We start from the raw sequence: 16,797 nt of genomic DNA on the forward strand, positions 1-16,797 counted from the left end.
CAATGTTACATATTCGGAGGCATGGATACGCTGAACACTTGAATTTTATTATATTTGTAGGTATGTTATTGTTTTGCATTATATTTATGTTTTACGCTATTAGCTTGAGTGTTGTAAGTTTGATCACAAGTTCATTATTTATGTTTTTAGTATATTTAAATTTATATTGGATCCATGGACTTTACAATTTGAATCAATAAATATCATTTCTTTTAGTAAAAAAAATTCCATGGATCAACGGTTGATAGACAAATAAGTTTGTTCCGCGAGTTATGAAAAACTGAGTTTTTGGCGAGCTGGTATCATGGGTACGTCAGGAAGGAGGAATGAACGGTACTTTCATAATTTAATAATAAATAAATTTATAACCGTTATTTTTTTTTATTAATTTATGACCGTGAACTTCTTTTTAATTTATTAATAATAATAATTTTATGATCATTTCCTTTTTTATTAATTTATGACCGTGAGCTTTTTTTTTTCCTATTATTGTTATAAAAATTTAAGTTCCATTTTATTTTAAATTTAAATAAAATATAATAATATTAATTAAAATATTTAAATTAATATTTTAAGTTATAATAAAATTAAATATAAATAAAATATTAATATATAAATATTAAAGTTGTTGAACTAATATGATTCTTTAAAAGTTAAACTATAAAAAATGAATGAGTTGCTCTAACATGACGTCGCATAGTGCCCCTATTTAATGAACCCATGTTGACTATGAATGCAACATGAGTTCATTAAATAGTCCAACAACGTTAATTTATTCATTAATATTGTATTTATATTTAATTTTATTTCAACTTAAAATATTAATTTAAATATTTTAATTAATATTATTATACATTTTTATTTAAATTTTAAATAAAATTGAACTTAAATTTTTATAACAATAAAAAATACTAATGCTTATAAAATTATTATTATTAATAAATTAAAAAGAAGCTAACGGTCATAAATTAATAAAAAAACAAGGTAACATTCATAAATTTATTATTATTAATAAATTAATAAAAAAAAGATAATAATTATAAATTTATTATTATTAAATTATGAAAGTCTTGTGATGACAGCTTGGCACAACTCCGACAAACATGCCAAAAACTCATTTTTACGTAACTCTACGCTTGCAGACGAATGTATTTGGACCGTTCTTTTCTTATTTTGGTTTAAAGTTGTTTCTACAAACCAATAAAATTATTGAAATTTGTTATTTTTAATACACAATTTAATTTTTTTTTCCTGTATTACTCTTAACTGTTTAATATCTCAACTCATGTATTTCTCTCGACAATAAATAAATAAATGGTGGTAATATTGACAAAATAAAATTTAGCAATACTTTAAAATTTAAAAACGACTAATAAAAATGAACAAAAATTTTCTGGAAAAATGAAACTTGAAAAGGAATAGAGGGATTACAAATCTAATAAATATAATAAAGTAGTTAACACTCACAATTACTTGAGTAAAAAACCATTCACAATTAATTGAGTAAATAAAAAACATTCACAGTCAACATAGTGTTGATGTTGTCAAATTTTTCTAAGAAAACTAAAATTCAATTAAAACCACCTATTCGAGTTCAAAAACACGTCAAAGTAATCAAAATACAATCAAACAAATCAACTTAGAATGAAACAAGTTTCTTTAAAATAACAAGTTAAATGCCACAAAAACACTTTGAGAGTGCATAACCTATTACAAAGGCCAAGACACATAAGTAGATTTGTCCATTATTGAGCAATTCCATTCGTTAATCCTTTATTACAATCTTTTCAAATGCTCCAAATGTAAACTAGCAAAATCATACGAAGTCTTTCTCGAGATGTCTTGTTAAATAGATATAAATCACAAAATTGTTGATCCTAACAAAATGCATTTTGTTGGAGTGTACTCGACACACTCAAACACTTCAACATTGTATTCCACACCTAAACCAAAAAAGAAGCAATCAAAGAATAAATGTTGCCCACTCTCATCACCACCACTCCCAAAAAACACAGAATTATATGAATTCACTACTCCACATTTTGTCAAGTTATCCTTTGTAGAAATGCGATTATTAAATAATCTTCAAGCAAAAAGTTCCACTTTCAGAGGAACCGCCTTGTTCCAAATGAATTTGATCAAGGGCAAATCTCCAACCTCCACTTCGTTAGATAATGTCGAGTATGCACTTTTGACTAAATACACACCACTATTTTCAAGTCTCCAAGACCACCTATCTAGAAAACCTTCATGCAAAAAAACATTAGATAGCAAAACACAACATTCACGCAACAAATCCTCCTCCAATAGAAACGATCATCTTCACTAACACCACCCGCCCCCATCAATATCCCATCTAGATCTGATCGACTCATTTTTCTTACTAGTTATCCCAAACAATCTACTAAATCTCTCGCAGAGCGCCGCCCCTCCAACCAAAGATCACACCAAAATAAAAGAAGTCACATATAGTAATATACTTGTTAAAGTCTTATATCAATTAAAAATGAGAATTAGTACATGACTTTATCATGTATGTTAAGATTTTCCCGGAGAGGACTAAAATAATTGCAAAAGAACATTTATTTTTACAATTTTTCAGTAAAAATGTCAAAATAAAAAAAAATCTAGTTCAACCCTTGGAACGGATTAAATCCCCGATTTTAGTACGAAACTGGTTTTTGGTCATACAGATCAGTGCGATTTGGTTTTAATTACCGTCGTAGAAGACATATATCACTTTTCATGCTTTATACTATTACTAAATTTCTCACCCAGCTTTGACCATTCATCTCTTATATTTTGTTGAATTTTTTTAGCCAATTCTTTCTCATCTCTCAAACTATCTACTTCTTCCCTTAACTCATCTCTTTGAACTTTTAGAATCTTTCCTTTTTCAAATATTTCTTTCTTTGTATGAATAGCCATATTCTTTGCACCTTGTGAAGCACATATGTTAGCTTTAACAACACTTATTTGTTCTTCTAACTCTTTTTTCCTTTCTTCCAAATAAACTAACTCATTACTCAAATCACTTTCCAAATACTTAACTTCTCTAAAAAGGGTCTTGTTAGCTTCAAGACCCTCTTCCAATTCATCAACTTTCAACAATTTGGCTTCTGTATACTCTATCTTCTTGTTTTCATATTTGTAATCATAACTCCAATGATTGAACTGTTTTGAAACTTCTATAACCAATGATCTTATTTCAATAGATATCCCTTCTTCTACAGGTAAATTTGTGAGGTAATCTAATGTATCCTTCATGGTATTGTACTCACTAGGCCTTAAAAGAACAGAAAAATCAATGTTGAGAAAGTCTTTAAGTGTCTTCAAAGCTTTCTTGGTCTTTTCACTTGGCATTTTGGAGAATTCAGAAAACACTTCTTTTTCATTGGAATGTGAAGTCTCAGCATCAAGAATAGCATAAAATGATTCCATTTCTTCATCATCAAGATTAGCATAAAATGCTTCTTCTATAGCATTTGGTGTCTGTATAAAATTTATGACTTTGGCTTTTTGCTGAGCTTTTGATTGATGATCAGCAACTACCATGTTTAATCCATACTCTACACGAACCGGAGAAATTTTAGGGTAAAGATTTTGTACACGTCAGTCAATCATAATTGTAAGATCGTTAAACATATTTGACTATAAACATAACTGCTTCTAAAGACATATAATTGGTTGTATTGTGTTTACGGTGTAAACTATCTTAATCCGACAATGTATCAAAATTTAATTAAAAAAAAAATTGGAAATAAAATGAACTTATATGATATGATGCAAATAACAATCATATCAATATAGAATTGATGATAATTACCTTTGACATTATTGTTGCTTCCATAACACACTATAGCCATTGAATCTTTACTAACACCATCCAATGTTTTAGAATGCATTAAAATATTATCTTCATTATGATCCATGTCATTGTGGCATGCAACAATACTAGAATCTTCCAAGTTCTCTATTTTCCTATCTAGTATTTCACAACCTTCTAAATTCTTTTGGAAATCTTCAATTGACTTTATACTTTCTTCATTGTTTTTATCCAAATCATCATCAATCTTCACATTTTCTTTGCTTGAATCAAAATCAAGATCAGGATCTTCAAATAATATATCCTTCATGCTAGCTTCTTGCCTACTACATACATGAATTCCACACCAACTTATAGTCAAATTTGATGGATCAATTATTTTCTCACAAGAAATTTCAATTTGATTCCAATCATCAACTAAATATGATTTAAGATCATTCCATTGAATAGATGGACTAGTCCTCAAATCATACAACCATACATGATCTGTCACCAATGATGAAAAAGAAATTGGAATTTCCAATTCATAAACTTCCTCACTGTTAATGTAGAACCGAATTTCGCAAGCGAAACTCTTCTTCATTTCACTCTCTATTTCAAGAACAAAGCATAAAATAATTTCTGGAAATTGGTTTTGCACCCAAAAGGTCATATATTCTCCTTTGGTGTAATGGTCAAACCATTCTGGAATCCTTTTTCCAGGAACCATAACTTGTAACTGAAATGCTTCAAATATTTCCTGTTAAACAAAAATCAAGTAAATAAGACTAAACAAAAGAAAAAATAATGTAGGAAGATTTAACTACATTGTTAGTCTCTGAACTATTTAGAAATTTTTAAATAAGTTCTGGAATCAAAAACTCATAATTGGATCTTTAACTTGTTAATAATTAGTAATCAAGTCTTTGAACTTTTAAATAATTTGTAACCAGATCCCTGAACTTGTCAATAAACAGGGATTCGATTAAAAATTATTTAAAAATTCAGAGATCCAATTAAAAATTAATTTGTAAGTTTAGAGACCTATTTAAAAGTTCTCAAATAGTTTAAGGACTGATAAAGTAAAGTAATTAAACCATTTGCCAATGAAGCAAACCTGGCTTAGTAACAAGTTTGACGACTCCAAAGTCAATGATACGCAATTTCTTGCATTAATGAATTGTAAATTGGGAGGAATGCATGAAATTTCTTGGAGTTGTTTGCAATTGTCAATGTGAAGTAATTGCAAGGAAGAATATTCTTGTATGCATCTTGGAAGAGTTACAAAATTATTTCCTGAAAGGACTAATGATACTAAGTTTGGGAAACACTTGAAAATTATGGGAATATCTTCATCTATAAGATCACAATCTTCTAGATTAAGTGATTGAACATTACCATAGGTAAGGTTAGATTGTTCTAATTCTCTAAATTTTGTCAAAAAATTTCTTAGTTGTGGACAACCTTCAATATCAAGGTTTTTAAGATTATGCAATATATCAATGTTGTCTGGAAGTTGCTTGAGACTCAAGCAAGATGTCATGCTTAATTCTTGAAGAGCAACAAGATTTCCAATGGAAGGAGGCAATTCTTCAATACTAGTTCCTTCAATTGAAATAGATATGAGATTATCCATTTTATCCAAAATTGTTGGGAATTTTTTAAGACTTGAACACCAATTGAGAATTAGACTTTTCAATGATGTCAATTTGATGGAATTTGGCAAAACCTTAAGTTTAGTGCACCCATAAGCTCTCAACTCAATGAGTTTATCAAGGAATCCAACAGAGTCGTGAACTTCTTCTAGATTTGTACAATGGTCAAGATTTAGTTCTGTTAAATTTGGAACACCAGAAGTGTCAGGTAGCTTAGTTAAGAATTCGCAATGACTCAAATCCATAGAAGTCAAACAATCCAAATGCTGCAAAAAAACATAAATGATAAATTAGACTAACATAACTAAAAGTTATTCCCTTTGTTCCACAATAACTATTGCATGTGACTATTTCACACGAAAAGATGATAAATGAAAGAAAGGTAATCATGATTTTACTAAATTATTCTTATTAATCATTGGTGTGTTCTCTTTATCATAAATGTTAACCGGAGAATAATAATTTTCGAATAATGAACGTAAAAATTGTTTTTTTTCAAATATCATAGTTATTATGGGACAAAAGGAGTATACCTTGAATGGTTCTTGCATCGTACAGCGACTACGCGACAAGTTAAGTAGAACAAGTTTCTTTGGATGAAAAGAAGATGGTAAAGATGATGAAGGATATTCCATCCAATCAAGCAACCTTAAATTATTTGGAAGATGTTGAGGGCTTCCATAAAATTGTCCTTTTCTAACTATAAGAATTTTAAGATTTTTCATCTTTTTGAAGGAGTCATCTTTCAAGTGCACCATATATTCATCAGGGAGATCAACCATCATTCCTTGAACTCTATAAGTACCCTTTTAAATCAAACCAAAATCATGTTACAATTATACATCAAAGATTAACAAAACAATGAGAAGAGAATAACATACACATGATTCTTACCGAGTTTTCAGTTAGTACTTCAATAACATCTTCATGATACCATAATCTACTGCGTTTTCCAGGCTCTAACGGCGAAACTTCTCTAACAACTTCCCTACCCATGTCTTGTATCAGATCATGCATTTTCAATCTATTATATTCATCAACACTCACAAGAGATTTATCAATAAGTACACTTATGCCGAATTTCGGATAGAAACCACAAGCTTGAAGTGTCTTCTCAACATATTCCATTGTCTCTCCCTTGAAGAAACAAGCTATATCTAAGAAAATTTCCCTTTCATTCTCTTCTAAATTATCATAAGTTACTCTAAGTACATTTTGAACCTCTTTACTAGGAATTTTTTCATATTTTTCCAATGCAGATTTCCATTCCTCAACTGATTTACCAAACAAATTTGATCCCATTACTTTCAAAGCCAATGGAAGTCCCTCAGCATATGACACAACATTGTTGGAAATCTCCATATAGCCTCCAATAGGTGCCTTGCTTTTGAAGGCATTCCATGTAAAGAGTTCAAAAGCTTCTTCATGGTTTAGTTTCTTAACTTCATATGTTTTATCTACTTGATGAGAAGCTAGCAATTGTTTATCTCTAGTTGTTATGATTATCTTACTTCCGGAACCAAACCAATCGCGTCCGCCTGCTAATGCTTCGAGCTGCTCTAGTTTGTCAACATCATCAAGAATCAAAAGTACTTTTTTGCAACATAATCTTTTCTTTATAATAGGAATTCCTTTATTAACATTTCCTAGCTTAGTGTTCTTGTCACCAACTGTTTCATAAAGAAGTGATTCTTGAAGTTGAACTAAGCCATGATGTTGAGTTGAACTTTCTCTTATATCAGAAATGAAACTTGTGACTTCAAACTGATTAGCAATTGAGTTGTATAAAGCTCTTGCAATTGTTGTTTTGCCTATTCCTCCATGTCCATGGATTCCAATGAAACAAATATCTTCACAAGATTCATTATTCAAAAGTGATTTCACTTCGGATATGCGAGTTTCTAGTCCGACCGGGTGCTCGGCAATATGCAAAAGGGTTTGATTTAATTCATTTGAGACCTCCTCAATAATCCTTAGGATAAGCTCAAATTCATACCTACCAAGTTACAAGTTCCAACATAATTACTATCAAGATTTTTAAAAATGATTACAAATTCCGACACGTGTTAGTATTTGGACACCAAACACGACACCAACACATTTATTATATTCAATTAGTTCATTTTCTCAAACTATTAACGGTGTGGGCGTGATAAAAATCACTTTCATTTCCAGTTTCTATGTCTGCGTTCACGCTTCATATATAAATAGATACACAAACAAAGGGAAGAAAAATATACATATATTGATACATACCCTTTTTCTAAGCTCCAACCTGACAAATTGGCTGCATCAAACAAAGCTCTTTTCCACTTCCTCAACTTTTCAACATCACCCTTGAATGTGACTTCATGTTTAGCCATTGCTGTTCCAAAACTTCCTGTCTGATGTCTTACAAAAGAAGGGTCAACATGATAGAAAACAGGCCAAACTAATTGCCCCTTTGTTTTGCAACACTCAAGAATCTTAACAAGCTCATCAAGACACCAAGTAGAAGATGCATAGTTTTGAGAAAACACAATGATTGAAATTCTTGATTGTTCAATAGCTGTAAGAAGAGATGGAGATATCTGTTCCCCTCTTCTAAGCTTTTCATCATCTATGAAAACATTGATACCCTTTTGATGCAAACCATGATAGAGAGACCCTGTGAAGCTTGTTCTTGTATCTTCACCTCTAAAACTTAGGAACACATCATAACTCCATTCATGTAGCTTCATGGTTTATGGCAAAATTAGCAATAGAGATTGGTAATGCTATTTTTGATGAAGATATTCAAAATACCATTTTTTTCACAAATGAAAAAAAGATTTGACTTTGAGGAACCAAGCACATGTTGATATCTCTTTTAAACTTTGACAATGAGATAATAAAGAAAAGCAAGTGTTGGGTTGTCTCTTGACTTATTAAAATGTTCAGCTCTTCTTATCGAAGGTCTGTCAACTATCCAACACATATGTCTGACACCAATAAAACACCGACATATAAGATTACAACTATATAACTCATTTTTCAATTTATTATTGATGTCGAAGTATGTAACTTGAATCTCTTCATTCACTATCGCATTTAGGAATGACAACATAACCCGCATATGCGGCTATCCACCTGAATCCGTTTGATTTGGATAAGGAAAACCCACTTTGATTAGATGCGGGTGCGAATTTTTTCCAAAATTAAAATTCAGAAGTGAGTACGGATTTAGAGTAGCGATATCCACCCCACACCCAAACATATCCCACAAATAATATTATTATAATTTTTAAATTTTATATATATATTTAATATTTTTTTACAAAAATACAGTTAACATAATTTTCATATGAGATCTAATCAAATATAAGACTCTTAGCTATGAGCATAATGGCAAGTGGAACCCAAACAAATTAACCATTGATACTTCCAAGAGGATCTCTTTCGAATCCTTATCTTTGTCTCTCTCATATATCGTGATATAATATCTTTGTCCTTTCACTCTTGTCTATTTCTGCTGTCAAATCGCAAGGGCATATAAGAATATGTAAATATTTGTATATCTAATTTTAGAATATTACATATTTATTTTTTAGATAATTTTTATTTATAATTGATTTACGGTAGATCAGTATTTAAAAACTATTAAAAAACGACGATATATAATATTTTTCAAAAGTAATACATTATGACCATCTTCATTTTTAAAATAGAATGGTGATTTAATTATGTCGATTTAATACGTGATATATATTTATTATAATATATATTTATTTGTTTTTATTTTTATTAAATCAATATTATTTAAATTTCTATTACAATAATAAAAATAAAGATAATCATTAACATTATTTTTAAAAGAAGTTTATTATAGATTAAAATTTTAAATATTTTTTAAAACCAATTCATAGTGAACCATAATTCCTGTTTATGTTCCATCATTTTTTCTCAAATATTTGTGAAAATAGTATCGGATCTTATACTAAAAGAAACTCATCATTGTATTTTCATTTTGTAATAGTAAAACCTTTTTAACCTCTATAATATTATGAGGTATTTTAAGTCAAATTTAGTATTCAATATTTATTTTATTTGTATTTATATATTTTAGTTTCCTTTAATTTATTTCATCGCTTCTTAATTAGCTCTAATAATAAAATTATGTTTGGATGAAAAATTTATTTAGCACAGTTTATAGTATAAATATTATGTAAAAGTTATTTTTATAATTCAAAGTAAAATAAAATAAAATTATTTTTATATAAATTATAAACTATTTTCATAAATTATCTAAAATTTGCTTATGAAAATTAGTTAAAAATAATTTATAAACATCTCATAAACTATTTCTATAAGCTCTTTCGAAAAAAAACTTTATAAATATTTATAGCAGTAAATAAACTTAAATGAACTAATTAATACAGCTCTAAGTGTCCAATATGTACTGCATGTATTCTTACCCAAAACCAAGTTATGAATTATATATGATTAATAAAGTGAGCATCATGCATGATATCATCATCACATGTAGAGGCTCCTTCTTTTGTTGAATAGGTTGGGACACAAACATGGTTGAGGTTTAAAGAGAAAGAATATGTGAATACAACTAAGTATTAACATATTCTCTACCACATATATTTTAATTTTTTTTTTAAATTATGTGAATTTAATAAAATTTATATAGATTTTAATCAATAAAAAAGATTGTTTTGAAAAATATGTGTTAAAAGATTTATTATTTATATTATTTTTTGAATATATATTGTGTGGCTGACTTTCAAACAAATAATTATAGATCTTTAGTCAACCAATAAACAAATTGTGGGCCTATCCAACTGAACCCAACTTGTTCCTCGCCCAATATTAGTGACTTACATAGAAGGGTTGAAAAATGAAAGAAAAAAATAATATATATATATATATATATATATATATATATATCTAATCATTTATCTCTCTCTCATGTCACATCAATTTTTTATATATAATTTATATTTCTTTCTAATGATTTATCATTCTGTCACCTCATTTTTTTATCATTATCTTACATCATTTATTATTATATCTCTTACATCTTTTTTAAACTAAACATAAATTAAAATAAAAAATTTAATTAAAATTTTTATTTTTTTATTTTAACTCATTTATAGAATTTTTTTTATTTGGAATCCAATAGTTTTAATATTTCTTTATATTTTTTATCTATACAATTATAACTTGACATATTTTAAATGATATTTAGTTAAAAAGGTATTTAAAATAATATGTCATACCATCTCATGATATAGATGTATTATTTATTTATATATTATTAATTAAATAAATAATAATAATTTCAGAAGTTAAAATTTAAATTTTTAAAAATTTTATTATAATTTCATGAATATTAATAATTCAATATTATCGTATTATATATCATGATATTTAAAATTATTGAATTATAAAATAAAGAGATCAATTTTATAAATCGGTGAAAATAGAAGACTTATCAATGCAATCACAAACTATTGACAATAAAATTTTGTCACTGATCAATTATTTTTCAAGATGGAGAAACTATTTTGTGGTCACAAGAGAAAGAAGAAGATTTTTCTTTGAGATGTCTTTTCATTTTGTTTATTGTTGTTTGATTTATGACCAGAGTATTTACCTTGTAGACCCTACGTTTTTCCTTTTGTAATCAATCTTGATATACGACATTTTATTTAATCTTGTTTTAATAATTCCTAGGAATAACATTCCAAGGAATACAATAATGGGAATTTTATTCTAATGAAATTTAAATAAAAAAAATGTTTGGTTAATTACAATTCATACTCTTGGGACTTTTTTTTTTCAATTAATGAAAATAACTAAAATATGTTTGGATTTGTCTCGTGAATAAATGTTAAAATTCTTAAAATACACCTATTATATATATGAAGCAGCAAGAAAAAACATAGTAGCAAAGCACCCAAAACAATCGGTAAAAAATATAATATATTTCTTGTCATAAAAGGAACGAAATTGAAAATAATTGTCTTGTTGTTTTGTACAAACACACTTGTAAGTTGTAACAAAAAAAAGTAAGAAATATGGAAACAGACAAGTTTTACACATTGAAAGAATTAATTGGAGAGAGCAAAATGCATACACATTATAGTAAGAAATATAGGATTTTTTTACATAAGGATATTCATTTCTTAAAGAATTATTTGTTGTCGGGAATTCATTTTATAACCAGGAAACAAATCCAGTTGATGATATATATTAAACTATTGTTGATGTATTGATTGTCGATACGCGTTGTAATTGTGATTATGATAATGATTAATAGATTGTAATGTACTTAGTTGTAGAGTTAAATTATATTAAACTAGAATATGATTTGCGCATTATGCGGAATATATAGATTTTAACGTATTAGTATTATTGTGAATAAAATTTTAAATTTTTAAAAATAATATAATTTATTGATTTTATTTGTAGAATATTCTTTTCAAATTAGTTTATTTGAATAATTATTATATATGAATTTATAAACCCATATTTGAGTAATTATTATATTTTTAATTTTAATTAAAAAAATTGATGAACGATATTTTACTTTTTAATACAAAAGATTGCAATTTTTGTTTAATAGTTTGATAAAGTTATGTGATAAATAATTGTAATTGAATTTTACCTAAAACAAAATGTTTCACTTTTTAACGTATAAATACACACTAATACTAAAATTAATTAAAAAATTCAGTTATCCGAAAAGCTACCATTTTACTTTTAATTTTCCTTTATCATTATTAATAGTTGAAATATATTTTTTTTTTAATTAAATATCATTATTAATAGTTGAAATATATTTTTTTTATAAGTAAATATTAGTAAATTAGTGGTTACATTAGTTTTATTAGACTTTGAACTCGAAAAGTTTACCTTAAACAAAATGTTTGAAGTTTTAACAAATAAATACACACTAATACTAAAACTAATTGAAAATTTCAGTTATCCTTAGAGCTATTATTTAACTTTAAATCTTCCTTCACAAAAAAAAAAAAAATAATGACATATTCAATATCATTATTAATAGTTGAAACATAATTTTCTATAACTAAATATTAGTAAAAGTAATTATATTAGTTTTATTAGATTTTAGACTTGAAACCTCCTTCTTAAAACTCTTCGGTGTCCCTCACTTAAATTACACTAACAAAAAGTAAACGAAATGTTACATCTCTAAAACAAAATAACTCTAAAAGTCATTATAAATCTTTGGAGCATCATTGCATGTAAATCTTAATATAAAATATTATGATTGATTTATCTTTGCTACACAAAATGATAACATATAAGTCATTTTTTAAAGTGATTGTGTAGGATACATTTAAGAAATCATTAACCTATCATTTAAAAGCAATATCTTTTACTATGTGAATATCATATCTTCCGCGCACAATTGCAAAGATTAATCTCTTAAACCAAGTTAGATCACAGTAGACGATAAAACGCTCCCTTAAAATTTTTAACATTATTAATATTGTATTCCCATACCAAGAAATATATACTATAAAACATTTCCATATTTACAAATTAAATAAATTATATATAATCAATTATAGAAATATATACTATAAAACATTTCCATATTTACAAATTAAATAAATTATATATAATCAATTTTAGGTTTTTGATGTGTTAATGATAACATATATTGGCAAAGTAAAGCTTATATTTAAAAAGTGTTTATATAATAATTCAATTTTTTACTATTTAAAAATTAACTTTATTTTAACAATATAAATAAATAGATTATTCAATGTTAGATGACTTTAATTCTTTTCTTCCTCTATCTTTTTGTTATCAGTATTTTCATTTTATTAATAATATTTTTAGGGTGTCTAAATATTTATGGGTAAATAGAAGTATGAATACAGTTGAGATGTCAATTAATCACGATGATAACTTTACACTTTCATATTTGCTTTAAAAAACGATATTCGATCTCGACTCTTTAATTTCAAGTTTACAATACATTTGATTATATCACATTAAGAAACGAGATAACATTATTAGTTACAAATGTTTAAAGATTCTTCAACAAAAACAATTATGGTTAATTCTTCAACTAAAATCATTGAGGAACAACAATAATGCAAGTAAACCAAAATTTAAAGTATGTAAATAAATAAATAAATGATATTTATGAAAGAAAAAAAATCATTTTCATTTCATGTTGACTTATTTAAAATTTTAACATTCTCCTAAATTTTTAAGATTACAAATAATTGTATCGTTAGTTATACAAAACTTTTATTATATCTTTATTTTATCTATTTTATAGTGAAAAATAATTATATATTTTAATGAAAAATTTATATCTACACATATAAAAATATATCAACACCCTACGGTGCAACGTGGAGGTCACATTCTAATTTAATTTAATTTAGCATATACTTAAATTTTATTAGCTTAAAGAGAACCAGAGTAACAAAACTTTAGATATGCAAACAAATCTTTATATATAAATTTAAAGACCAAAGCAAAATATCAAGCACACAATTAATCTACAACATATGGATCGCATAAATTAACTACAAAATGGTACTTTCAACGCATTGATCATATATCGGTCATAAGTCATGTCAAATAATGAGTTTTTTTGGATATCCTAATAATTACTCTCATAGAAAAACTTTATAATAAACACATATTTATCATCATAGACATGTACTTGTCTGGTCAAACTATATATATATGTCCGTCTTAATTTAGGTCAACCATGAACAATTCTATAATACATCTTTTATAATTCCTATTAAGTCAAATCTATGTAGCATAAATTACTTTGGGATATTTATTGTTTCACTCCACTCAACCAAAAATACTAGACAAAATTAAATGAAAATGTGTTATATTTACAAAGCAATACCCACAAATGTAAACCAAATCAATTTAGTATGCCATTTTAGTAACCATAAAATTACTTGACAACCCTTAGTGTGATAACATAATGTTAAATTAACAAGAAAACCATGGAATATATCCAAAAACTACACATTTTAATTTGGCTTCATATAGCATATTATGTTTTGGAATTCATTCTATAAATATATTAATATTCCATAATTTTTCTTTGATTATGCAGCTGTTCTACATTATTAGTTTCCACCACCTCTGTCTCCTTGTGAAATCATTGAAAAATCTAATTTTGCTTAAAAGACTTTTCACAAACAAAATGAACTCGGTTTTTTATAGATGACTAATACAAGGAGGCAAAAGACCTACCTCATAACATGAGTAAGAAAATTCAAATAATTTTTTTTATATATATACAAAAAGACATATAACTTTGAAAAAAAATAAATGTTATTTAAGCACACTATATATATAAAAAGAAAGATTGTATGGAATATTTTGTTTGAGAAATCATTTACAATCACACACAACTTAAATAGAAAATGCACATTTTATTAAACAAATTGTGGCAGAGGGAGAGAGAACGTGGGGTTAAAGCTGGTTAATATGTTGCGACAAATATAAAGTAGCAACATTTGTTTAACCCTTTTAATCTTGGTATTGTCAATGTATTATATACAGTACAAATAAAGTCAATTATGTAAATAACTTTAAAGTAATTAAGAGATACGTTAAAAATTATTAATGATTAGAGTTATGACTGTGGTTTAGAGTTTCTCTCCTAATAATAACCTCCAAACAAAAATATGAATTTTCGAAGAACTTGAATATACAATCAACCAAGTTTCAAAGTTCAATCAACAAGTTCTCATTATCTAAATTTAACTTTCCATTTCAAGCAAATTTTCAACTCCATCTTCTATTCATTCCATTCACCTATTTTGACAATTAGAGAATTTTGTTGTAAAGAATATGAGAAAAAATATGGAAATTGACTCTTAATTTATAGACTAACTCAAAGCTTCGAAGAATGATTTTTATAAGATAATATTATATGTATATTGAAGGATATGAAAAACTAACATTTTCCGATACCTTGAAGCTGACATAAATAAATTTCCTAATTTAAAAATATCATGTGATATATTTTTTCTTTTTAGGAAATGATAATATATATATATATCAAATTTTGTATGTAGAGATATTTATGTCATTCACATAAATATATATTTCTTCTCACTTTCTATTCACTTTCATGCCTTCAAGATTCTTTCCTCTTCCTTTCTTTCCTTTCACTTTCTTTTGTCATCCAAATAAACCATAAGAGAGACCAAAAGTGAACAAATTTCAAATACAGGGATTCATTTTTTTAGTAAGATAAAGTAAGGAGATCAAACTGCAATTAAGTCTTATTTTTATGTAGAATATATTTCAAAAACAATAATTTTAACTAGTATTTAATTTATATCATTAGATATGTTTGACTTTTACCTAATTATATCTAACATCGTGGTTATGAATGGTTGTCACGTGTGTGCTTTGAATAATAAATTATAATTCTCATTTTATTTAAAAGATATTAAAAAAAAATTAATTTTAACTTATTCATTAACGACAAAAAATTCTCGTGTAAAAACTTTATACTTCAACCGCTTGTTTAGTGACCAATGTGTAGAAAAACAGCGTGAAAAAAAAAATTAAAGAGTAAAAAATTATAGTTTGTGTATTATGTATTTTATTTTTATTTCTATGTTAGAGATATTGAAAAACACTAACTTTAAGTGATTCGCTAGAGAAAAATAGTTTTTCCGTGTAAGATTTGTATACTTCAATGATATATTTAGTGACTCAGTTGTAGAAAAATAACATAATAAAATCAAAGAACAATACATTATCATTAATATGTTATAATTATTCTCATTGTGATTTAAAATCTTTTTTAAATAAAATGCTAATTTGTTCACACAAAAATTAATTTTAACCAATAACAAATATTTATTTCGTATTTATTCTCTATCCTCCAATAGTCTCTTAGAGTGTCTCATGCAGAAGAACAATTTGTAAAAAAGAGGATAAAAAATAAACTGAGATATGATAACTGAAAAAATGGAAAAAATTAACAAAAATATGAAACCTAAAAGAAAATATTATCCTATTAAAATAGTGAGGTGTCGAAATTAGTAAGAATGTAAAAATGCTAGACATAATTTTTATTAGAAGATATTAAAAAATATTAATTTTAGTTAGTCAGTTAATGGCAAATTTGTATTTCACATATAGTTTGAACTCTCTAATAGTCTCTTAAGTATATCCATTTGCATAATAACAACTTGAAAAAAATTAAAGAAAGTAAAAATTGAATTGAAATATAATAAATTGGGTAGTGGACAAAATATGCAAAAATCGAAGAAATGCAAAAAATAAAATACAATAAAAAAACTTGATTATGATTTAATCCAATAATTAGTT

General features: G+C 26.3%; 1 protein-coding gene across 2 annotated transcripts; it reads right to left on the bottom strand.

Moving 5' to 3' along the window:
* Positions 1-1,611: 1,611 nt before the first annotated feature.
* On the bottom strand, positions 1,612-8,542 carry LOC101496656 (disease resistance protein RML1B). Of its 2 annotated transcripts, none has more exons than XM_073369047.1 (6): positions 7,717-8,542; positions 6,355-7,456; positions 5,994-6,266; positions 5,535-5,726; positions 3,827-4,565; positions 1,612-3,569 (listed from the first exon to the last, which is right to left on the bottom strand). In XM_073369047.1, exons 1-6 carry the CDS (start codon positions 8,178-8,180, stop codon positions 2,737-2,739), a joined length of 3,603 nt encoding a protein of 1,200 aa, XP_073225148.1. In that variant the 5' UTR covers positions 8,181-8,542; the 3' UTR covers positions 1,612-2,736. The 2 variants fall into 2 exon arrangements, with proteins under 2 accessions (XP_073225148.1, XP_004499788.1); XM_004499731.4 differs by having other exon boundaries at positions 4,923-5,726; positions 7,717-8,539.
* Positions 8,543-16,797: the final 8,255 nt, after the last annotated feature.

Source organism: Cicer arietinum, chromosome 5 (assembly GCF_000331145.2).
Source record: "Cicer arietinum cultivar CDC Frontier isolate Library 1 chromosome 5, Cicar.CDCFrontier_v2.0, whole genome shotgun sequence".
NCBI lineage: Eukaryota > Viridiplantae > Streptophyta > Magnoliopsida > Fabales > Fabaceae > Cicer > Cicer arietinum.